The following is a 26,554-nucleotide window of genomic DNA, read 5'->3' on the forward strand; positions in this document are numbered from 1 at the left end:
GCCCGTTAGGTACATTAAACATGCTCCAACAGTTGGTTCAACAAAGTTTGTAAAAGGAAAATTTTGGACAAGTGTGGCACAGTGGTGTAGTGGTTAGCACTGCCGCCTCGCAGCACAAAGGTTCTGGGTTCGAGCCTTGTGGTTGACTGGGGTCTTTGTGTGTGGAGTTTGCATGTTCTGCCTGTGTGGGTTTCCTCCCACAGTCCAAAGACATACGGATTAGGTTTGTTTGTCTCTGTGTTAGACCTGTGAGAGATTGCAAGGCAAACTTATGGCCGCATCTTGGAGAGTTTCCAGATTTTTTTTTTTTTTTTTCAAATTTTGCTTCTAAAAAGGCAGTTTCAGCATCTTTGGAAGGCTCGTAAGTGACTCCAGGATAATGAAGTGATTCAATGGTGGGCTCAGTCCGTTTGGCCATGCTAGCATTGCAAATATGAAACTTGTATTTGCTTCTTCAAGGCCCGAAGTATAACCCTGGAACATTCTTGTGCTGAGGCATGTAGCCACAGGTTTGCGAGTCCCTTGGACAGTAAAGACGGTTAAGATCAACTATAGTATAATATTTATTTTATTTATTTATTTTTTTAAACAGGAGAAACACTGCAATTACTCCTAATGTGGTTCGATTTATCACAAGCCTCTTCTGCAGCAAACTGAAATCTTAGAGTCCTTCTGTATGAACTCCCAGAGCTTTCGCTTCCTCCAGCAGCCGTTCTATCCAGTAGCTCCCGCTTGTAACAGGGGAAAAGCATACCTTTTATAGCATTAATCATTTATGTGTAGGAAGAGTTACCAATGATACTCATTCATTCTCTATACCATTGTGGACGAGCTGGAGCCAAATCCTGGACAGGTTGCTAATCTATCACAGGGCTAACATGGAGAGACAAGCAACCATTCACACTCGTGGGCAATTTAGAGTAGGGTCAGTCCATGAAATGATGTTACTTTTTATTGGTCCGGGTTTACATAATCATTTCATCTTTAATTTCCATGATTTAAAGAAATATTTAGCAGATTATCCATAAATATTGTTTGAAGAAATAAAATAAATAAAAAAATGAAGTTTTCTTTTGAAATAAAGAAATGTGAAACATTTTCTTCCCCTGTGACTGGACACGGATGACACGTTTTTTGTGACATGGAATATTCGCTGAATTTGAGCTTAAATAAACCTTCATTACTTTCTGAGAATTTCAATAAAATTAGTTTCACGGTACTTGCAATTTAGTTTTACACTCGCATAATAAAGTTAAGAAGGTTCTATAAACTATTTAGCTTCGAATTCATCCACTAAAAATAGGTTGTGAACGTAACATTGTGGTGTCCTACCGTGTTGCGTTAGAAACCAGGCTTATAAAAAATGATAAAACGAGTTGAAATCATGATTGATGTTTTTAATATAAAGAAGAATATACTATAAAACGATGTAGGTAGAAAGAAATTTAAACAAACGGCAATAAAATAAATTATCGATGTTTTTTCTCACATCCTAACTTAGCGTCCACTCACTTCCTGGTTCGTTCACAACCTGCGAGACCTATTTACTCAATCTAGGTCAGTTGAACTGACGCGAGATAACTTCTCGCGGGATCTCACACACCACAACACGTGCTCTCGTCGCTATCAATGGCATCAAAATGGTGGCCAGCAAGAGCAGGCAGGTGATATTATCAGCGTGTCCAGCAAAGTTACGCTTAAAACCATGTTGCGTTCGACCGACAGTTGGTGATATTATGTGATAAGGAAGTCTACTATTTTTAAAAGCTTGTTCGTGTCCTTGTTACATTAGCAACCGGGTAAATATTTATGGATTTTATCATACATTGTAGAGCAGGAGTTATCTTAACAACTATGTTATATTTTCTTATATGGTCAATGCTTCATGGAAATAAAAGTTGTTTTCAGTTGTAAATTGTTTTAAGTGACTCCCTCTATGTCACATTTTGGTAACCCCATTTCATGGACTGACCCAGTAGCCAGTTAACTTCCGTCCAAAAGCAGATTAAACCAGAGTACCCGGAGGGAGAACATGCAAACTCCACACAGAAAGGCCTCTGTCAACCAACAGGTTCGAACCCAGAACCTGCTTGCTATGAAGCAACAGTGCTAACTAGGGTTGGGCGGTATTACGGTAAGAAGGTATCCCGAGGTATCCAAAAGTACCAACGGTATCGGTCTCATTACCGTCATTTTAAAAAAATATATAATATCTAAATAAATATGGAGTACATGAGGTCATAATATAAAATAATAAATTGAAGATCATCCCGAATAACTGTGTGATCGTATTTTCACTAATTCTATCAATTTCCTAAAGAAGTTCTCATCGTGTGCAGGGTTGTTTATGTCGTTACCATGGCAACCCTGCGTGACATTTGGAGTCTGACAGAAAGCTTCGCAAGAGACTGAGACCGCGGTTGAAAGATGGCAAGTCAAGATAACGAGTTAGTGGCAAAAAAAAAAATACAACATCGGCAGTGTGGCAGTATTTTGGTTTCAAACCAAACGAAAAGGAAGAGCCAGCAATAATGTAAATGACCGCGCAAAATCGAAAAAAATCTAATATGTCCCCTAAGGCACACCATAGCCTGGGGTACTCCACTTCCACGAGATCTCTCCAATGAGTTGTGTTTTGAGTAGGTTACATGAGTAACAACAAGGTAAAATAATATAGCGTATGACATTTGGGATGTGGGTAATAAACGTTTGAAATGTCATCTACTGAAGAAACGGAAGAAAACATCGTAGCGTAAACGGTTAGGTTTCTGGTGGGAATTAGCAATGCGCTTGCTATCTTTGTTGGGTGTGTTAAACCGTATGGATTTAAGTGGAATAATTGTAAGGAGTTATGTGATCAAGACAACGTTTTAAGCAAGGTAAGGCCATTTGATTATTAATTTCCCCGCCATGGCATGACGTGGGCCCATATGATTTTGCCTTGTGCAGCTATCACGCATTTGAATTATGTTCGCCTCATTTGCGCTGAAGAATATGGTTTATCGCGCAGTCTAAACGGACTTGGGTGTTGGTTGATTCTTTTTCTTTTTTTTATTTCCCATGCTTGAAAGGGTATGATCCTGCTCATCGTGTACTTTTTTTGATGGAGTAGGTGAAATAGTGCTGCAAATGGCGTTTCAACGCAGACATGTGTAAACGGCAGTTGAATGCTATTTTCAAGATGAAGGAAGAGTTGCGTGATGCTTTGAAATATCTCTTAATCCATTCATCAATGCACAAAATTCGCTTTGCTGCTTAATCCATACCACAATGCACATAATTCGCTATGCTGCTTTTAAATAGTACATTTGAGGCATAGGCGCAGGTCTGGACAAGGTCCGCCGGTATAGGCGCACGTTACACAGTAGGCCGAAACAAAATATTTTTTTCTCGGTAATACCGTATACCCCGGGAAAACACAGAGACAGTTTAAAGGTATCAAAATTTGGATACCGCCCAACCCTAGTGCTAACCACTGCACCAGCATGCCGCCCTTTGACACCAGCCCATACCATCCTGAGACACCAGTAAGATGCTGACCACCTCTGCTCATCGGACCTGCCCGATCCATCCTGATGCCCTACGTCTGGCCGGAGTCTCATCACGTCGCTCCTGTGGAGGACGGCCCCATACGGACAGTCGAAAGTCGCACTTGGAAAATGGCTCTGGACACTTACAGTAATGCTTTCATGTCTGAGGACTGCAGTTGTCATGAACAGCTTTGCACTCAAGTTTCCATCAATGAACAGTTTATAACTTCAACACAACAGACTTCATGTTAAAACTAGGGCTGTAACGATACACCCAACTCACGATTCGATTCGTATCGCGATTTTTGACCCACGATTCGATACACCCATGATTTTTTTAAAAATGTTTTTTTAAAGTAGTAAATTTGACTTATTAACATTTACTTACTTACATTAACTATTTAATAACAAATAATTCAGACCACTGCAGAGAATGAGTAATATGTATGCAAAAATGAACAAATGTATATCCAAAGATTGTTTTATTTCTCAAAATAATACTGTTGAGCCGGAAGCTCTGTTTTTTTCTGTTCTGAAAAAGTCATTTTTCCAAATCGTGTAAATCCGTTAAGATTTTTTTTTGGGGGGGTGGCTCTCTCACTGTCTCACTCTCATAGGGCCAATGATTTTCTGTGATCGCGGAAAACAGATGGAAATTACGGAATTTTTATGGTGAAACATTGCTCGCGTGTCAAAATGTAACTGCCGCAGAAGGCTTCCGCCCAAGCAGACATGCCTTCAGTGTTGCCAGATATTGCTAACGTTTTCCACCCCAAAATATGTTCAAAACCAGCCAAAAAGCACCTAAACCCGCCCAATCTGGCAACACTGCATGCCTTTCCGGTCAAGTGATTGTGATTGGCTTGTGGCACACCTAGCCAGCCAATGAGCTGCTTGTTTACAGATTTGCTCCCCGCGTCGCAACCAGAATGGCGACCGCTTAAAAGAAATGAATGCTCTGCCAGTGGCGAGGGTGGACGTTGCGTGATTCGCAGAAGATTGTCACAGGTCGGCGAAAAAACGACTTACTAATAGATATAAAAAAATAAAAGTAATTTAAGTAAGTTTAAAATGTCATTTAAATAAAAAGTAAAGTATTCATAAATTGAAGTTTGGAAGCGCCTCTGTTTTTGGGCTGAGAAGTTTGAAAGGGTGTACCGCGATTCTGCCGCCTTGTATCGCGATACGGATCGTGGCTCTGCGTATCGCGATTTCGATTTCGATACGCATATCGTTATAGCCCTAGTTAAAACTATAATGAATTTCCTGTTTTCACAGTTATACTTTGTGACTCGATAGGACATCATTATAGAAGTGAGTTATTTATAATCATGCTGTCTGTTCTCACCCAGATGAGCATGGGTTCCCTTTGGAGTCTGGTTCCTCTCAAGGTTTCTTCCTTATGTCGTCTGAGGGAGTTGTTCTTTGCCACCGTCGCCACAGGCTTGCTCATTGGGGATAAAGTCGGGATTAAAATTAGCTCATGTTTAAAGCCTTTAATTTTCTGTAAAGCTGCTTTGCGACAATGTTTTGTTAAAAGCGCCATACAAATAAACTTGACCTTTTCACAATGTTATATACTTATTGATTTATTGGCTGAACTATTCCATATATAAATTTACCAGCTGGGAGGACCGTATCGTGAAATACCGTGACCTCGGCCTTGAAAACACTGACCTCAGCCCAGAGGCCTCGGTCAGTATTTTCAAGACCTCGGTCACAGTATTTCATGATACGGACCGACCTTAAGCTGGTAAATAATGTTTATTTTTTTCTTTACCAAATTCTAATAGAAAATGAGAGCACCCGAAAGGGAAACCATATTTAGAACAAACCTGCTGCAAGCTCATCAAAAACCTGTTTGACAAGCTACGTCAGCTCAGAATTTTCAAAAAAAAAAAAACAACCTGATCTAGGTGACACAAAACCAAGTGCCTTCGCTATGAACACTGTCGTTATCGCTATCCATGCTGTAAAATTAATGCTATTATACTGAGAAATGTGAAAATAAATGTTGACAAAAAAATTGCTACTATGTTTGTTGTTGTGAACGAACGAGTCGCCAAAGGTCCGTAACCGGGGTCCGGATCGTAGGATTCCGGACTGCTCGCGAGCCAATCAGAGCGCACGATTTGATGGAAACCGGACCGCGAAAAAATAATAAATCATTATTATGAGACACTGCATCAGTCATCGCATCATGTGACAATTTAGCATGTAAACCGGTCATATATCTAATTTATTCATAATATTATTTAAATATGCATTTCCATTGGAAACGGCAATTCTCCAGAGGTTCGGAAAATTTGGGCACAAAAGAGACAGATTGAGGAGACAGAAATCTTTCATGGTTTAATTATAAAACATAACGCGACGTCTATGTGGTGGGAAGTCACTTTTCGAAACTTGTCTTTGGATGTTGTATACTGTGAAGGTTCACGCTAACAGAACGATGACGAATAAGTGCACTGTAGGTCCATCATCTTGATGGAAAATGCCCTATATGGTATTGTACAAGAAACTTGGGCACATTTTAAAGAAATGCTGTAAACCAAAAATGGCTTAAAAATAATGAAATGAAATGTTTCAACATTAAAAAAAATACTATGAATGACAGTAAGTTATAATAAATGGGGGGAAAAGTCAGTATTTTGATCTGAGATGACCCTTTGCTTTAAAAAAAAAAAAAAAGTCTCTGGTACAGCGAAATGAGGAACTGTAGGTTTTACTGAGCATCTTACAGAACCAGCCACAGTTCGTCTGGACGCTTTGACTGTAGGGATGGCGATAACTAAAAAAAAAAAATCTTGACCAACCACTGAGCCTCATTAGCCGGTTAAAGTCGGTTAATCTATGAGTTTAAAATTCTAGAATTGGAATTATTAGAATCTATTCTAAATCTAACCGCGAGCATCCGCACATTCAGTCCCAGTCGCTGCCCTCCACTCACATTACCTTTTCTACAGCGCGAAACATTTAGGCCAAGTTTACATTAGACCGTATCTGTCTCGTTTTCTTCGCGGATGCACTGTCCATTTACATTAAAACGCCTGGAAACGGGAATCCGCCAGGGTCCACGTATTCAATCCAGATCGTGTCTGGTCTGGTGCTGTGTAAACATTGAGAATACGCGGATACGCTGTGCTGAGCTCTAGCTGGCGTCGTCATTGGACATCGTCACTGTGACATCCACCTTCCTGATTCGCTGGCTTTGGTCATGTGACGCGACTGCTGAAAAACGGCGCAGACTTCCACCTTGTATCACCTTTCATTAAAGAGTATAAAAGTATGAAAATACTGCAAATACTGATGCAAATACTGCCCATTGTGTAGTTATGATTGTCTTTAGGCTTGCCATCCTTCCACTTGCAAGTGGTAAGTGATATGCGCTGGGATCACACACACAGCGGCTCAGTCCCGAATCACTGCTCGTGCGCTTCACTCGTGCGCTCTGTGAGCTGCGCAGGGCCGGAGTGCGCACCCTCCAGAGGGCACTCGCTGTTCAGGGCGGAGTGATTTGGAGCGCAGGATGCCTGCGGAGCCGAGCGTATCCGTGTATTGGCGTTGCTGTGTGCACACTAATCGTTTTAAAAACGTTAATCTGATGATCCGCTGATACGGTCTAATGTAAACCCTACCTTAGTCAAACGCAGGGGCGTTGCACCAAATTCTGGGCCCTATGCACAAGCAGTGGCCATGCCCCCCCCCCCCCCCCCCCCCCAAAAAAAAAAGCTCACCAGTTAACAATGCTGAAAGTATCTAACAACAAGGGCGTACTACCAGTCCAGTCAGTTACTGTACGTAGCCACACATTAACAACTCTTAAATGAATAAAAACCCCTAATCACACAATACGTCACTGAATCTTTGTTTTATTTGCAGAATGATTAAAAGTTGTAACAGTAAATGCCACCAAAGGTCACCAAACATAATAGGCCTGCATGAAAATTGAGCACCTTTGCATTGGGCTGAAGAGAACAGATTTTTATCAAGTAGCTTATTTATTACATAAAAGAAATGCCATTTCCAGATTTCTACATTAACAAAATACTTCCTTTAGAATGAAAGGTAAACAAAACTTGACTCTCTTGTCATTTTTCATTTTAAAAAGGGCAAAAAGAAAACAGGCTTCTACAAAGAGCTAAACACTGGAATTTATACCCCAGCTATTAGCCTAATTATGTTATGGCCCAATATAATTTAATTTTCGATTAGTATACTATTGCAATGCAGAGAAAAAAGGCATCATGTTATTTCTAATTTTGTGTTGTGCAGTTTTTAGCACTGACAATCGCGGTGGTATTGAAGCATTTATAACCACGGGTGTTCATTTAATGTAGGCTATTTGCTTTCACACTTGGGCTCACCTTTCTTGGGAAAGAAGTTTGTGAGCAGTTGCTTTCCCTCATTTCTTTTCTTGTCTCTTTCCTGCCTCTCTTTTCGTTTCTAAAAACCGGATTTTGTTTTCTTGTGCATCATCTTCCATAGCACAGATAGCCTACAACGCGCAGTGCTGCTTCAGCAGAATGAACGCTACGTTAAATGCGCCTAATTAAAAAGCCCGGTGAAAGTGGACTAAACCATTTCGTGCAAAGGGTGGGGGGGGGCCTGTCCCCAGACACTATATGTAGGCTAGGACAAACAATTCAATCCATTAATCAAACAATTTATTTACTCAAAACATTACATTTACATTAGTTAGCAACATATATTGTGATCTTTAAATGGTATTGATATTTTAAAGGAAAATAAAATTACAGACTCCTCAAGGGCCCTCCACCCACTTGGGGCCCTGGTAACTCAGTCCCCCTTTTCCCCCCACTACGACGCCCCTGGTCAAACGCGGCACTGACGTCGAGGGGTTTGTATTGGAGCGGAGGACAAATGGCTCCAGCTTAGAGACAGTTTCAGTTGGCCATGATGGCGTTGAAAATAAAGTCAAGTGCTAGAAGAAGTACATAACATTCAGTGATGGGAATAACGGCGTTAAAATAAAGGCTGTTATAACGCCGGGTAATCTAATTAATTAGCTACAATCGTTATAACGCCGTTACCAATATCAACATGCCATTACTGCATGGTATTGAAGTTGCTCTGAAGCTGTCACTGACTTGGATCACAGACATGAGCTGCGTTTGTCGCTCCCCCTCCAGACACCGCTGTCATTTCATTCTCTCCCCTTCCCTCCAAAAGTCGGCATCTGCGCCTTTAGTTTGTGTGGAGAGATATGATCTGCAATAACATGCATTGTTGGCTACAGACCGAAACATACTTTCAGAATGCACTGGCCAAGGCAGGACTAAACTTGATGTGCCTTCTAATAATAATTAAAAAAACAAAACAGAACGGCGCGCCTTTTGGCGGATGCCGCCTTTTTCACAGCTGAATCGCGCAGATCCGATTTTTTTTGGGGGGGGGCGTTGGAGTGTCTGATTATAATTTCATCACAGTAAATTCTGTATATAAGCAAATGCTGTTACAGTCCATGAAACATAGAAAGTATGAGAAGAAAACAGTAAATCAGAAAGCTGCGCACGTGTGAAAAAATCGGATCTGCGCGATTCAGCCGTGAAAAAGGCGGCATCCGCCAAAAGGCGCGCCGTTTGCATCCCTGATAGTAATTTGTAAGCTAAAAAGCCTGTGTCTACACTTTTTTCTTTTGCCGAGTGGCAGCTGTCTTCAACTGGGGTGGGAGGGCGGGACATGACTGAATGGGTGTTTCTGATTTGTCAGCTGTCGTCCTTACACCGCATGGCACGCCCCAAGCGTTTACAACACAGAATTCCAGGTTCTCCGCTCCAAAACGATTGATTTTTTTTTTTTAACTGACAACCCCAAAAAAATTAACCGGTTGACGTTAATTCGCTCAAACGGTCATCGGTTAACATCCCTATTTGACTGTCACACTCACTTCTTAATTTTGCACCAAAACCCAGCAGCCTAAATTATGTTTTCATTGAAAAGTTGGTCTCTTATGTAATGTGCTGCTCAGATACAAATAACTTCTTTAACATTTAATTTTACGCTGGAAAGCGAACATTTGGACTCTAAATGTTTTTGTACTGACTCGATAATGTAGAAGTCATAAAATCGAAATCTATAACAAAGTTTGTTTGAAAAAAAAATAGGGTGCCTGAGACTTTTGCACAGTAGTGTGTTTTGAAGTTTGGTTCCATATTGTGTATTGTTTCCCTTCAGTTGCCTGATCAATCATACTCTGAATCATGCGCCATCTCTTCTAAACAGCACATATGAAAAACGTCTTTTGACTAAACAGGGTGTTCTGTACTCCTGACTAAATATGGGTAATGAAGTACAAAAGGTCATTGATGCTAATCTCTCTCTCTTTCGCTCTCATGCTTTGCCTTTCTCATGAACTCTGTGCTTGACAAGGATCAGTTTGAAGTAGTAATCCATGTCCTGTGACATTGCCAGGGTCAGGATGGTTCTAGGAAATCCTGAATGGTCCTGAAGTCTTTCCCATAGTGGAAAACAACAGGAAAAAGAAAAGTTTTGCCTTTGACTGTTCCAAAGCGCTGACAGTGGAGACTCCTTCCATGAACGCTCAAGTATTCGTACAGAAAGTTTCTGCGACACAAGTATCTGTAAACAAGCCATTACTGGGATGGGGCCAAATTACTCAATTCTGATTGGTCAATCAAGGAGGGCTTTTTTTGTTAACCACGGGGCCGTATTTCTGAAATGCTATTGGCTAGTTCGTTGGAATGGGTAAAAAGCCAAACAAGTCCAAAAGCCTGACGAAACAAGAAGATATTCTGTGGAAATGCGGTCCTCGTGTCGTGTCAGAATTGAGTAATTTGGCCTTATGTATTATAAACAAGTAATCGTATGGTTCCTCGTAAAATTAAGGCTCAATTTCACTCGTGATTTCAAAGTTTTGAAATTGCCTGAGTCGCGAAATCACTTGTGAAATTAATCCTTAATTTTACTCGGCCCCATATGATTACCTATACTAATCATTTTCTTCTTTTTGAGCCTTTGTGACTGTCACACAGCGCCTTTAACAAGTCTTGACCGTTCCTTTCTGTCATAGGCAATCATTACTGCTTCTTCAGATGTGATGGAATGTCCTTCCGGGTTATTCCTTCACTTAGCCCTTGTGTCGGTCTCTAGACCCGGTATCTAGCCTCTGTATAGCAGGGGTCACCATGTGCAGGTACAGTAGGACTTGCTCAGGAGAGGTTGTTCAGCATTTCCAGGATGAACCCGTAGACATCCAGGGTATTACTAAATGTAGAGACGCCTCATTGGCCATTTAACCCCCAAATATCTCATCTCATCTCATTATCTGTAGCCGCTTTATCCTTCTACAGGGTCGCAGGCAAGCTGGAGCCTATCCCAGCTGACTACGGGCGAAAGGCGGGGTACACCCTGGACAAGTCGCCAGGTCATCACAGGGCTGACACATAGACACAGACAACCATTCACATTCACACCTACGGTCAATTTAGAGTCACCAGTTAACCTAACCTGCATGTCTTTGGACTGTGGGGGAAACCGGAGCACCCGGAGGAAACCCACGCGGACACGGGGAGAACATGCAAACTCCACACAGAAAGGCCCTCGCCGGCCACGGGGCTCGAACCCGGACCTTCTTGCTGTGAGGCGACAGCGCTAAGCACTACACCACCGTGCCGCCGCCCCAAAATATAATAATCATAATCTATAGTAAGAGAATAATCATAACTGATCAAAACAAGCGCATTAATATGATCATTTGATTTGAGTTGCAGCTGGAACTCCTAGGTTAATTCATGGGTCTTTCTGTATTTGGTCATTTTCTACAGAATAATACCAAAGACACCAAAACTCTGAAACAACACATGGAATTATGCAATAAACAAGGTGTTTAAGGTGCCATGGTGGTGTAGTGGTTACCACTGTCGCGTCAGAGCAAGAAGGTTCTGGGTTCGAGCCCAGTTGGCTGACTGGGGCCTTTCTGTGCGGAGTTTGCATGTTCTCCCCGTGTCTGCATGGCTTTCTTCCGGGTGCTCCAGTTTCCCCAAACTGTGCAAAGACATGAAGGTTAGGTTAATCAGTGGCTCTAAATTGACCGTGTATGAGAGTGTGAATGGTTGTTTGTCTTTGTGTGTCAGCCCTGTGGTGATTTGGCAACTTGTCCAGGGTGTACCCCGCCTCTCACCCATAGTCAGCTGGGATAGGCTTCAGCTTGCCCACAACACTGCATAGGATATGCGGTTACGGATAATGGCTGGATGGATGGACAAAGTGTTTAAAAAAAATAATAATAATATTTTAGATTCTTCAAAGTAGCAGCAGTTTAGCCCCGAACTCCCCTTTTTTTCCCCCCTCTCTCTTTTTTTCAGTTTTACAGTTCTCCAGCTGCATAGTTTGGCAGCTACCAACAAACCGATACACTGGCTTGTTATGCATTGATCGATGGCGGAAGATGATCAATACGGTCAACCACAACGGTATGGATCAACTAATTCACATTAGCTGAATACTGCAGTTGTTAGTAGGAGTTGCAACCACTAACACTGAAACCATACTAGCAATAGTGTGGCAGCAATTGAAAGACGAGAGAGACACACACACACACACACACACGGGCTACAGGGATGACAGATGGAACAAGAAATAAAGGGATATAAAAATTAAAACAACAGAGATGATGGAAATAAAAGGGCGGTGACCAAAAGCAGGAAAGATAAACCAAAAACAGATTAAAAAGAAACACAAAAACAAGCAACAAGTGCAAAATGATGCAAAATGTGAGAGAGAGGGAGCAAAACTCCATCTCCTAGCCGCTGGTGAAGCAGGTAAGAACCTGATGCAGACACAGCAACCAAACTTAGTCTGTAGCCGTTTACTCATAGAACTTCTCATTCTCATCTCATCATCTCTAGCCGCTTTATCCTGTTCTACAGGGTCGCAGGCAAGCTGGAGCCTATCCCAGCTGACTACGGGCGAAAGGCGGGGTACACCCTGGACAAGTCGCCAGGTCATCACAGGGCTGACACATAGACACAGACAACCATTCACACTCACATTCACACCTACGGTCAATTTAGAGTCACCAGTTAACCTAACCTGCATGTCTTTGGACTGTGGGGGAAACCGGAGCACCCGGAGGAAACCCACGCGGACACGGGGAGAACATGCAAACTCCACACAGAAAGGCCCTCGCCGGCCACGGGGCTCGAACCCAGACCTTCTTGCTGTGAGGCGACAGCGCTAACCACTACACCACCGTGCCGCCCTGCTCATAGAACTTGTTTTCACTTATTTGGAGGTAATAAAAATGTATGTGAGTAAATGCTGATGTCATTATTGCTGGTCAAGCCAACAGTTTCTCTTGTTGGCTTGATGTTTTATGATGATGAGGATGGATGGATGGCCCTGATACAATCAAGAGAATCTCTCTCTCTCTCTCTCTCTCTCTCTCTCTCTCTCTCTCTCTCATACACAGATCTACATTTCTATTTAGTTGGCACACAAATATCTAGGTGACGTTGTCGCAAGTTTGTTTGCTACTTGGAAAGATGTCAACTTTTCATTTTTCATTTGCTAAATGTCTAGTCAGTCACATTTTTAAACCATGCCTGGTTTATGTATATGTAACGCCTTCACATTTATAAGCGTAATGTAACTTGCTTCAAATGTTGGTAGTGTTTTTGATCGTGCACAAAGTGAATTGAATGACTTTATTGCGTGAGATTAAGGTGACGGGTTGGTAGGCTGAAACAGCGGCATCGCATTCATGGGTATGAATCGGAGATGAGGAATTAAATCAGATGAGATGTCTGTTGTGCTTTCGGAGAGCTTGGAGTAGATGCCCATTTTGACATAAGTGCAATATTAATAACTTTTATTTCATGATGTGCAGGCAGATGTCACCCAGACGCTGCCATGCTGTGCCGTGATTTTCAGTTTCTTTGAATGTTTGCACCGTGTAACTAAACATCTGTAGCTGGACTTCAGCCTGTGTTAATGTGTTAATATTCTCTGTAAATGTCCTAAATATGGGTTTCCAGACAATTTAGCCACCACATATTTACAGCTGGACACGGTGCAAAAATGATGCATTTGGTTTTCAACCAAAAGCTGTTCTGAATCGATAACTTCTCGTGAGATTTTACGACGTGTGATTTCTTGTGATTTGAAGATGCTATTTAACAGTTATTCCACGAAATCGAGGCATACATGAGCTTATAGCTGATGAGGTGCGTAGCGCCGAGTCAGCTATTAGCCATGTACGACGAGATTGAGTGGAATAGCTGTTTTATTCTATCCACTTTTACTGGATTTTGAGAAATGGAGCATTTGTATTTTTGTTTTTTGCAAATTTGATAGATAAAACCTTTTATTTATACGAAAAGTCCAACCAAATCATTTCCGCTTAGAATGTAAACAAACCGGCGAAAAGACAGTAGCAATTTGTGAAAAATGCTGCTATAATAATTCTTGAAAAAAGATACTTTTATTCCATATTTTGTTGCTTTTGTAGTTTTTGGGGTTTTGTTTTCGAGTAAAGTTTTTATTTCGTCCTCGGTTGGTTCAGCAACACTTTCTGCCATTTTGTTTTTCTCTACTCATGATATATGAGCTGATAGCCTTGTAGTACTAGGCAATCGGAGCGTGCGATTGCTCATATCCAGTGAATGTGGACAGAATAATAGAAATGATCACAGTAGTCTATGAGCTTTATGCATCAATGACTGGAAACGAGTCAAACATCCCAAAATCAGTGCTGTTAAGCAGTGGTGTTAGTGTTCACTCAAACAAGCAATGTACGGTATAGGCGTGTCTTTCATTTCTGCCGTGCAGATTCCCATTCATATGTGTGCGGTTATGACTTAGTTTGCTTTCAAAAAAATAATAATAATTAAATGTGATGGAAATATTGTGTGTATCATTTTGTTGATAGGTTAAGCGCGGGCAGCACTATGACTGATGGGGACTATGATTATTTGATTAAACTCCTGGCTCTCGGTGACTCAGGAGTGGGAAAAACAACCTTCCTTTACCGCTATACAGACAACAAGTTCAACCCCAAGTTCATCACTACCGTGGGAATTGACTTCAGGGAAAAGAGAGTGGTGAGTTTCTTCCTCTCTTCCTTGCTTCTATTTTTTTTCTTTTTTTTTTTTTGAATCCTCTATTGTGCATGAAACTTTAGGGAAGCAAAAGGGTTGATTTTAAGCAAGTATTTACACTCACATTTGACATCTTATTGTTGCTCGTAAACAAGTCAGAATGTACAGTGGTGCTTGAAAGTTTGTGAACCCTTTAGAATTTTCTATATGACCCAAAACATCATCAGATTTTCACACAAGTCTTAAAAGTAGATAAAGAGAACCCAGTTAAACAAATGAGACAGAAATATTATACTCGGTCATTTATTTATTGAGGAAAATGATCCAATATTACATATCTGTGAGTGGCAAAAGTATGTGAGCCTTTGCTTTCAGTATCTGGTGTGACCCCCTTGTGCAGCAATAACTGCAACTAAACGTTTGCGGTAACTGTTGATCAGTCCTGCACACCGGCTTGGAGGAATTTTAGCCCGTTCCTCCGTACAGAACAGCTTCAGCTCTGGGATGTTGGTGGGTTTCCTCACATGAACTGCTCGCTTCAGGTCCTTCCACAACATTTCCATTGGATTAAGGTCAGGACTTTGACTTGGCCATTCCAAAACATTCACTTTATTCTTCTTTAACTATTCTTTGGTAGAACGATTTGTGTGCTTAGGGTCATTGTCTTGCTGCATGACCCACCTTCTCTTGAGATTCAGTTCATGGACAGATGTCCTGACATTTTCCTTTAGAATTCGCTGGTATAATTCAGAATTCATTGTTCCTTCAATGATGGCAAGCCGTCCTGGCCCAGATGCAGCAAAACAGGCCCAAACCATGATACTACCACCACCATGTTTCACAGATGGGATAAGGTTCTTATGCTGGAATGCAGTGTTTTCCTTTCTCCAAGCATAACGCTTCTCATTTACACCAAAAAGTTCTATTTTGGTCTCATCCGTCCACAAAACATTTTTCCAATAGCCTTCTGGCTTGTCCACGTGATCTTTAGCTAACTCTAGATGAGCAGCAATGTTCTTTTTGGAGAGCAGTGGCTTTGTTTTAGGTCATATTTACGCAGAAATATAGAAAATTCTAAAGAATTCACAAACTTTCAAGTACCACTGTATTTCTCTTTAACAGCAGAGTTTCCTCTTTGAGAAGTACTTGATTTCAAAAGGCATGCTCAGTTGCACATTCAGTCCTTTACTCATGACAGCAGAAGTTTTAGAAACTTGTTTAAAATATTTCATGAGTACACAGTGATGAAGTAATCACACTCTAGTGCACGCTATGATCTAAAAAAATGTACCCAGGGGCATGCTTCAGAAAACAAAACACTTTTGAAAGAGAACATAAATGTGATATTGGATGTTAGATATTAACAGCATTATCACTGGAGACCGTAATGCTATTTAAATAACAAACCGAGAAACATTAATTAACCGATTTAACAAGAAATGGGCAGCGATATTTACCAAGAACTATTGCATTTCTTCCATCTTTTCATTAGAACGGTCATGTGTGTAAGTAAAATTACACTTTCTCTATCAATTACTACCGCGATGTAAGGACAGGTGACGGAAAGCCTGGTGGGGGTTGAATCTCTTGGCAGGGCATAGATTCGTTTCAAAAAAAGATCCATGAATACTCCTGGCTGGAGCGTGACCAGATTAAATCAGATTAGATTAATATCTAGGCCAGGGGTATTCAATTAAAAGTCACTGAGGTCCAGTTATTAAATTTTGTCCAAGTAGAAGGTCCGAACCAAAGTCCAGCTTGTGTCTTATAGCCTTCCCCTATGTCCACATTTTCATATGGTTTCAACAGTATTTATTGTTCATTTCCAATGCAGGAAATGAACTGAGTGCACAACTATCTCTTTTACCATAAATAAAAGTAGTCCCAGGAAAATAAATTCAAGGCCTTTATTTCAGATTAGGCCAAGAAAAAATAATTGTTTGTTTCCGGTTACCCGACCGACCGTTTAAAAAATGCCCCGACCCTAGACTTTTTTGTTAGATGTTTAAAAAAAAATGTATTTTCGCCGACCAACAATAAATTTTGAAAAAAAAAAAATCTGCATTACGATTTGCATAATATTGTCGATCTGACAAGTGACTAATTCTAAAACGCATATATCGGACAAGAAACACTCATTGATTTCTCACGGCCTCAATCTGACATCATGACCTCTTTCCGGGAAACTCCGGCTTGTGTTGTACACAACGCTAGGCATCATGGCGGCCAACGAAGTGTTCTCGATTACCGTGATCGGTTGCGACCACACGGAAGATTGTAAGACAATAAGTTCATTTTATAAGTTTTCAACTGTAAAAGAACTCTACGAACATTATCATCCTCCGCTGGACGAGTCATGCAAGCAGTATACACAGCGCCCAGGCTAACGGCGGTATCGATATCACGATGGAAGTCACGTTGGAAAGCCTGCTCAGCAATTTTGGCTTGCGGGCACTGACATTTGAATGTAAACGGAAGCCGGAGTTTCAAAAAATGTTAGCTATCAAAACAAAAATACTAAAAGTACACGAGGACGCAAAAGTAGAGGCAACAAAGGTGACAAATAATGCCACACCTAAAATTTATAAAAAAAATAAAAAACTACCTACCCGGTATTTTGTGTGATGATAAATAAAATAAAATAAAAATACCTACCTACCTACCCTATTTTTTTTTCAAGATGTAATAGGAAACAAACAATTATTTTTTCTTGGCCTTAAAGAAAACAGAAACCTCAGAATAAAATAAATAAAGTGCAAACAGAGTGGAATAACTCCTTTTTCTCTTAAATTAAAGAGGTCCCAACCTGAAGAATTGAAGGCCTACACTTCAAGTAAAAAAGTCAACTCAGAAAACATTAACTAAAAAGTGCAAACAGAGCATTGACTTCACATTTTCTCTTCTGTGTTCTTAAAATAAGGAGGTCCCAGCCTAAAAAAATGAGGGCCTACTTTTCAAGAAAAAAAAAAAGTCCACATCTTCAGAAAACAAGTGGCTTTTTTTGGGGGGGGGGGAATGCAAACAGAACATTTTTCTTTGAACTTTTCTCTTTTAATTCTTCTTTTACTCTTCTTAATGAGAAAAACGGGCATGTGGCTGACCTGCCAGTAATTTAAATCTTGGTTGGAGTGCCATTCTCATGCAGATATGTAGGTGTTCATTGTTGAGCCTAGAACGGTACTTGGTTTTGACAATGTTCATAGTGGAAAAAGCTGACTCACAGCTGTAAGTCGATCCAAACATAGTCAAGGTGTGCAGTGCTACTATTGCCGCTTTTCCACTACAAACGCGGCTGAGCCGTGCCGTGCTGAGTTGGGCTGAGTTGGGCTGAGCGGGGCTGTTGGAGTTGCATTTCGACTACAACCGCGCTGAACCGTGCTGGCTGGAAGTGGGTGGACACATTGGGTGGAGTTAGCGAAAGTGGGTGGACGTCAGGTGATGTCGTTAAGCAGCGCAAACAGTGACATCAGTGAGCTTTTAAGCGGTAGTCTTACGACCCGGATAGTAAACAATAAACATGGAGGACATGGAGTCGTTAGTGTTGCTGGTCTTGGTGCTGTGGCTTGTTGTCACCGACAACGCGGACAGATACTGGCAAGAGCGTATAGATGAGGCGAGGCGCATAAGGCTTCAGAAATTCTCGTAATTCATAATTCTTCTTCCGGGTTTACGGTGTTTACAGATCCCAGCGTGCTCGCGGGGCGTGTGTGGGCATGTGAGGACACTCCTCCTCACCAATCAGTGCACAGGGGAGTGTCTGCTCACGCCCCCAGCCTCACTCAGCTCGGTTTGGCTCGCTTCAGCCCCACTCCAAAACCGTGCGAGTTTTGGGGGCTGAGCAGGGCTGAAGCGAGCTGAGTCGTGCTGCTCTGAGGTAGTCGAAACGCGAGCCATGTCGGGCTGAAGTGAGCTGAAGCGAGCTGAAAAAGGGTAGTGGAAAAGGGCCATTTGATTAGACTAGGGAACACACTCCAATGTGTTTATGTTGCCCCAAAATCCACGCTACTTTTAAGGAACATTCGTTTGCACGTTGCTGGGCTGTAAATGTATGTGTGATGAGTCGGGTAGACCTGTCATACTGTGCTTGCAGTTGGGTTATTTTGCGTGCCCTCAGCTCGGACTTCAGGGGATAACTTTGCTCAAAAGAGCTGTGCTTCGTTTCGTAGTGGCACTTCATGTTGCCGCTTTTAATTAATGCCACATTTTCGGAGCATATGAGGCACACTGGTTTTGAACTGCTCGCCGGAAGAATGAGCATGTATTTCTCCGTCCATTCATCTTCAAAACAACGATTTTCCTTGTCTACTTTCCGCCGCCTTTTGGAGCAAGCCATGCTGTCTCGGTCGGTTGTCTCTGAACTTAACTCTCTTCCTCTCTGCTTGTTGCTGTGCTGTGGTGCGCTGGGTAAACTAACGATTTTATTGGCTCAACTGAGTGAAGCTATTGTCGTATTAACTGGAGTGGCAGCGCCCACTGTCAATAGCCACGACCGTCCAAAATAATGCTTCATGAAAATTACTTAATCTCGTGAATTTACCATTGGTCACGGGTCCGGACAGAACCATCACTGGGTCCGGATCCGGACCGAGGTCCGCCATTTGGTGATGCCTGATCTAGGGGTTTATCATAACTCCTTAGGCATGTCTTAATTTACAGGATTGTCTGATCCTCTGTGACGGTACTGCCCCAACTCCCTTTCCAGAAACTTTTATGGCGAACTGTCGCAATGAGCTATGTGTGTTTTAGTAAATTTGCGTTCAGTAATAAATTTGGCTTCTAGGGTAGAGAAAAGTTTGGCCAGTCCTGCAGTTATTACTTTGGTTTATATCGGCCTGCAGGGTTGTATAATGAATTTAGTTGGCTCTATTCCCCAGAGTAATGAATGTAATAAATAAATTAGTAAGTTAAACCATAGCAACCCTGACCATAAAGAAACAGAAGAAATGAGCAGAGTAAACGTGTCTCACGTGTTCTCATCTAGTGCTCCTATGTAGAGACTTGTACATGACCATCCACATGAAAGTCAAAACTGCCTTTTTGTTGGAAATCATGGCATGTGCTAGATAATTGCAGTTCTTTGCAAGCGTTTTGCATGGCCCTGGACCACATAACACTCTCTTCTTATCAATCTTCGCTCCTTACTGAGTGGTGTTGTAACTGAAGATTGAACTGTGGTTTGATTAAATGCATTCGGATAGCGAAAGGCAATCAAAGCGTGATCTATAAAGATAAACTTCACCAGCATTTCCAGCATAGAGGTGGGCACTGACGAGCCCTTATGGTATCATCAAATAGTCAAAGTATTCTGAGGTTGTGGCTGTCTTGGCTGTCTTCCTTCTCTAATTTGATTTAAAAACCAAAAAAACCCAACTTGTATGTCCAAACACACCATCACACCCATGCGTGCTTTCTGAGCATCCCATTTCAGATTTAGTCCCAACTTTGCTGATCTAATAAACTCTGTTCTTCTGGGAAGGATTTTTACTGTGTAGGACTCTCAAGTTCTTCCACTCCACTCTTGGCAAACCATGTCTTCATGGACCTTGCTTTGTGCACAGATGCATTGTCGTACAGGAACACGTTTAGGGCCCTTTTATTTCCAGGAAAGGGAAATTGTAATCGAAATTGCTACAGCATATAATAGTGGCGGCTGGTAGTCTTTCAAACAGGGGAGGCTGGTCGGTTATGATATTTCCAGATTTTAAAAGAAAAAACACATCAATTTTGCCCATACTCTTGCCTCTGATCTGGCTGATTGTTGGCAGGGTCACAAACTGTGAAATAACAGGTTCTTTTGGCCCATTAGCCTACTGTCCAATATACATGATGGTGGTGTTGGGGGGAGGGGTATATTTTAACATTTTATATTTTAAAATTGTGGCATGTTGTTTAAAAATTGATCATTATTGAAAGCAGCTCTTTGTCAGGAACCTCAGCAGTAACAGCAGAGTGTTCTGGAATAGGCACAAGCACTGACCTTGGGGAGCCAAACATAGAGCTGGGTGCCACACGTTTCATTCAATGACACTTTCCCTATATTTTACTTATTTTGACTGAGAAATGTTTTATTGACAATTTTGATAACCCTTCACTTTTAATCCAGGTCTGTAGTGTGAAATGTTCTCGGCTGTGTTTTTGTTTAAAAATGTTTTCCAAATTGTAGCTGTGTTTAATTCATATCCAGAGAAATATATATTCCAATATAATATACTCAGCATAAACATTTTAAATAGATTCTATATTTTTGGTCCATCCATGACATATTACTAAAGTAGCCTATTTACTGTTGTTGATGTGGGTCACTTGCTGTTAGCCAATTCACTTTCTCGTACCAGGAGAGCTGAAAGGAACGAGTATTATTCCCTACCTTTTTCACCAAGTCAATTTGAGGCGTTGGTCTACCCTGCTCTTTAATTTTAATTTTTTCCTCGAAAGGAAGACTGGCAAATGGCTTCGCCAAAATTAAATCAGCAATGCTCGGCATCCGTGCGCAGCTTTCTTGCTAGCTGACTAGCCCCCTCAAGTTCAAGTTCAGTCACTCAAATAAACGAAATTTCTGGAACTAAGATAGCAAACTTGACAACACTATATTTACAGTGAAAATATATACAAACTAAAAACGCTGGTAGAAACCGTATGTAATGAATGAAATCGAAATGTAAGCTGATCTCTTACAATACACCACAGCACTTGCGAATCCGCATGGGACTGAACTGAAATTCACCGCTGCCTGTCTATATTTGAAACGAGCTGTCAATCAAAGAAAATATCCGGCCACTTTCACCAATCACCAGTCTCCTTGCGGAAAGCTTTGCCATGTCTCTCCCACTGTGAGGCTCGGAGTCCGTGGGCGTGCGTTTTCACAGTATTTGTCCAATAACCGTCTTGCATTTTGATATTGAAAAGCGCATAGCTCCCAAATGCCATTGAAGTCCACTGAGGCTGGGAGTCCGTGGGAGTCTGTGGGTGGGCGTTTTCGCAGTATTTGTCCAATAATCGTCTTGCATTTTGAGATTGAAAGCGCAGAGCTCCCAAATGCCATTGAAGTGCACTGAGGCTGGGCTGCATCGCGCTGTCACGAGGGGGAAAAACTCATGCACACATTAGGCGAACTGGGGAAAGTTATAACGGAATGATTTCGCACTGTAGTGGGTTGAGCACATATATTTCTATGATTCTGGATCTGAAATAGCAATGTTATAAGGTCGGCTATAACATAAGCCTAACGCAATTCATCCTACACGATGTTCGTCATTTTTAGAGGAGGCCTTGTCAGCACGGGCGTTGTCTTAGAGCAATCGCCCGTGGCATATAAATATCTTATACAATTGTGTGGCAACAGTTTGAGGAAGAACCACATACTGTATGGTTGTGATGGTCAGGTGTCCGCATATTTTTGGCCCTACAGTTTGGTTATAAGCACTGTAGAGATCAGGTTTGGAGGGTACTAATCGGAGGCAGAACAACTGGGCACATGTTTTGGGCTTGATCATATGCAGTAAAGTTAATTCCCTGTCACTGAAACACATCAGTTTCTATTTATCAAGGCCATAATTAACGGTTCTCGTAAATTAGTGTGTCGTGTGTTGAGGTGGAATTGCTCATAATTATTAATGCTGTTCCATACAGAGCAATGGAATATTTTTGTTACCATCTCATTTAAAAAAAAAAAAAAAAAAGTAGAAATCCTCCTTTAAGTTCAGTCATCTAGGAGGTGTTTATGGTTGAGTGCGCCATTATTATTTTTTATAGGGTTTGTCATAAAATATTTACACGTTTCCTTTTACATGTTACAACTTTAGCATCTAGACAGATTTTATTTATTTATTGAACACAGTATCATATAAATATAACGCTGTATGATGTATATAAATACGAAGTGAACTTTTGGCTGTCTGTAGTGGTCATTAGGTTGGAACAGCCAGTTTAATCAGCCGTTCGAAGGTACTCTAACGAACGATGCAATCCATAACGTTGACACTTTTGAGAGATTGAAAGTGTTCATTTCATGCTCGAAGAGTTCTATTTAAGCCTGATCTGGATAAGTGTGCAACGCTGACATGGTACAGTGTGACCCTTATTGGGCGCCAGTGCTTTAATTCTGTTGAGTATTATGTAATGCTGTTTTGACCTTGGTAGTCAAGATAGGGAAATAAAGCCTCCGTCTTTTTCCTGACAATAAAGAGCCTGGCTCAAACAGGAGACTTTGAATGCATAGGTTATTCTTAAAGTGGCATTCCACCATTGGATGTATTCTTTGGCATAAAATACGACAACATATATAAACGGTATCACTAGATAGAGAAATCTTTTAGCTTCAAAATGATATATCAAACATAATTTTTTGACAACGACAAGTATATTAATTTTGCGACCAAAGTCACCTACCCTTTTAATTTCCGCGCGGTAGTGAAACGTGATGTCATCGGCAGGTTCCCCTTCTTGTGTACCATGTGACGTATCCTACCTCTTGGATTTGTCCTACCAAGCCTACTGCGCATGCGCGAAATCCAGGAGAGTAGGAAAATTCAACAGTAGTTTTGTCCTACCGATCAGCTGGGCTGATAGAAAATCGGTGAGTATTTCACGCATTTGCCGATTTTTATGTTTTGTGCGTATTGGTCGAGTCTTTGGCCGAGTCAAATAATTTGTAATGACTTGTTGTGAATAATAAAACGGTCTGCATGAGAACTTGCTAATTGTAATGGCGTCATGTGTTCTGCGCATGCACAGTAGGCTTCGCGCATGCGCAGTAGGCTTGGTAGGACAAATCCAAGAGGTGGGACAACTTTACAGAACACCGACACTTGGTACACAAGAAGGCGAACCTGGCGATGACATCACGTTTCACTACCGCGCGGAAATTAAAAGGGTAGGTGACTGGTCGCAAAATTAATATACTTATCGTTGTCAAAAAATTATGTTTGATATATCATTTTGAAGCTAAAAGATTTCTCTGTCTAGTGATACCGTTTATATATGTTGTCGTATTTTATGCCAAAGAATACATCCAATGGTGGAATGCCACTTTAAAAGTTAAAACTTTCTTATATAAATGTTCAGATGTGTGGCTTTGGTTTTGCTAATCATGATGATGATGATGACAGACTGGGATTTTGGTTTGGTTTGGCTGTTTGGGCCTTAATACAGATTTTAAGCAAATTTAAAGTCCAGTAAATAAGGGAGTTGTGGCTGTTAAGGCTGCACAGTGACGGTTACAAACCACTTAGAGAGAACTCCTCAGGAGGAGCGAGGTGTGTGACCCTCTTAGTGCCCCACTAGTTAGTTTTCTCAGCATGCTCCTGGACAGGTGACTGGAACTCTTGAAAGTCAACTTGGTAGGTATTCGAGGGCTCTAAGAGGTTTCACAGTGCACCAGAGGAGGGATGGAAGAAATATGGCCTTGTATTGAGAAACGTTTGACGGCAATTCATCATTACTCGCCTTGTCAGCATGTCCGTCGACAAAGGCACGGAGCATCAGGTACTCAGTCTGTCTGGGTGCATTAGGCTACTCTGTCTCTCCTCAATCAGTCACATACGTTCTCTGGCAGTGTAGTCAAGTGATTGATATCTCTGCACTTACTCACTCTTTGTAACCACTTTATCCTGCTCAGGCACACTGTGGATTCAAAACGTCCTCAGAACACTGGATGTAAGGTTGGAATACTTAAGTTATTCCACGAAATCGAGTCGTACATGAGCTGATGGCTGATGAGGTGCGTAGCGCCGAGTCGGCTATAAGCCATGTACAGTGAGATTGAACGGCAGTAACCGTTTTATTCTATCCATATTCACTGGATTTTGAGAAACTGAGCTTTTTTTTTTTTTTTGCAAATTTGATAAATAAAAACTTTTATACAAAACGTCCGACAAAATAATTTCCACTTGGAATGTAAACAAAGCAGCGAAATGACAGTAGCAATTTGTGAAAAAATGCTATAATAATAATTCTTGAAAAATAAAGATACAGTTTGTACCATCATGAAATACTTTTGTTCCATGTTTTGTTGCCTTTGTTTGTTTGTTTGTTTGTTTGGGGGGATTTTCAAGTAGAGTTTTTTTTGTTGTTTTTTTTGTTTTAAATTTCGTCCTCTGTTGGTTCAGCAACACACTCCGCCATTTTGTTTTTCTCTACTCACGGTATACGAGCTGATATCCTAGTAGTAGAGTAGCCAATCAGAGTGCGCGATTGCTCATATCCAGTGAATGTGGATAGAATAAAACCTGAATATTGGTAGAACATGCACCTAAACTCAAGACACTGTCCCAAGCTGAGGAAGCCTGGAGCTGTGAGACAGATTGTTGGTCACTGTGCCGCAGTGTCACCCCATGTCCACCCAAGTTTCCTGAATAGCAGAAGGACAGCCTCTTCTCTACAAGCTAGCTGTCAGATCTAGTTGAAATATAGTAATCGGAGCAGTGTCGTAGTCGAGTCGCTAAACCTCGAGTCCGAGTCCAGTCTTGAGTGCCCAGTATTCAAGTCCAAGTCATATTAAAGAATTTCGAGTCGAGTCCGAGTCAAGACTCCAACCGCACCATTTGACGGTGGCTGTTGCTGCCTTTTGTATGAAACCGTCTCTGCTACTGTGTTGGACTAATGTTCCTGCTCAACTGCCCCATTTTAGTTAATAGGCTACAAATAAAAAGCTTGTTCATCGCTCAGCAAGCCCCACCCACTATCAACAGGGCAAATAACATTAGAGAGGGTTAACACTAGCTAGTTCATCGCTCAGCAAGCCCCGCTATCAACAGAGCAGGGTCATTCCACGTCAATTCAACCGGGGCCCGTGCACTTGGGTCTCAAAAAATTCTGAAAAAATCACCAGATGTACCCATGTTACCTAGGAGAAACACTTTAAATTTATTTGAATGTAAAATGTATAGAGGGATTTCACTGACGTCACCTGAAATCAGAAGTAAACAGACCCTGCGCCATTTTGGAAGACCAACAAACTCGTGATTGGGGGAAATAACGGCAGCGGTATGTGAACCCACGAGAATAAAGTGGAGTGGCAAACGACTTAAACAAACAAATCTGAGCTGTTTTATTTATGATTTATTGGCCCAACAGTAGACTTGAAAGAAACCTATGTGAGACTTGGCAAAAAACTGTGGATATAATGGATAAGTCTGTGCATGATCTGCGGACACTTTGAGGTAAGCAAACGCAAGAAATTCAGATTTAAAACATGCTAAATTGGCCCCAAGTTGATAACTGGATGAGGAGCAAGCCTCCCAGACTTCTACAATTTAATAATAATAATAATAATAATAGTTTAGGATGGTTTGGGGCTTGCTCTCCCTCCTATTATATAAATAAAGCATAGTTGTTGTGTAGGCATATATCATAAATACATATGTATAATTTGGATAAATTAACCTAAATTATGGATACCTTAATAGTAATAAAAAGTATTAATTTTTCAACTGAAAAGATATATTATTAAAAGATAAATATCAACAAGATTACCTTGGCCATAACTATGTGTAGGTTATTCTTAATAACAGCTGTAATATCACGAACCAAGCCACTAACAACATAATTGTAAGCCTGTAGCCCTTTGTAGGCCTTCAAGTCATCAGCAGTGTAGGCACTGGGTGTAAACAACAAATAGTTTACAATGTCTGGGTAGCAAACAGATGGCAGAATTGGTGTCCGGTCCTCCTTATGTTTCCATTCTCCCTTGCCGCGAGTCTTATCATATGGGTCAAACCCATCAATCACAGCCAGTTTCTCCACATACCGTGCCCTTTCTGCAGCTGGTAATGTACTCACATAACCCGAATTATCATCCATCGTGTCACTTTACTCTCGCTCGTACTTTGTTTTATATTGTGAGTGCATGTACTTGGTCTTCCAATATGGCGCCTAACAAAATCTCGCGGCGCGGTGACGTCATACGGTAGCCCTCTATTGAGGTATTTCACCTGACGTCACAGG

The 26,554-nt window shown here is 41.3% G+C and overlaps 1 protein-coding gene across 6 annotated transcripts in view; it reads left to right on the forward strand.

Annotated features, from left to right (window-relative positions):
* Nucleotides 1-26,554, forward strand: part of rab27b (RAB27B, member RAS oncogene family) — a 174,643-nt gene that overhangs the window by 102,099 nt on the left and 45,990 nt on the right. For all 6 annotated transcript variants that reach the window (XM_060934997.1, XM_060934995.1, XM_060934999.1 and 3 more), the window contains one exon: nt 14,443-14,614. In XM_060934997.1, the coding sequence (XP_060790980.1) occupies nt 14,443-14,614 (172 nt within the window). The remainder of the gene's footprint in view (nt 1-14,442; nt 14,615-26,554) is intronic.

The sequence above is a fragment of the Neoarius graeffei genome, chromosome 12, assembly GCF_027579695.1.
Source record: "Neoarius graeffei isolate fNeoGra1 chromosome 12, fNeoGra1.pri, whole genome shotgun sequence".
NCBI lineage: Eukaryota > Metazoa > Chordata > Actinopteri > Siluriformes > Ariidae > Neoarius > Neoarius graeffei.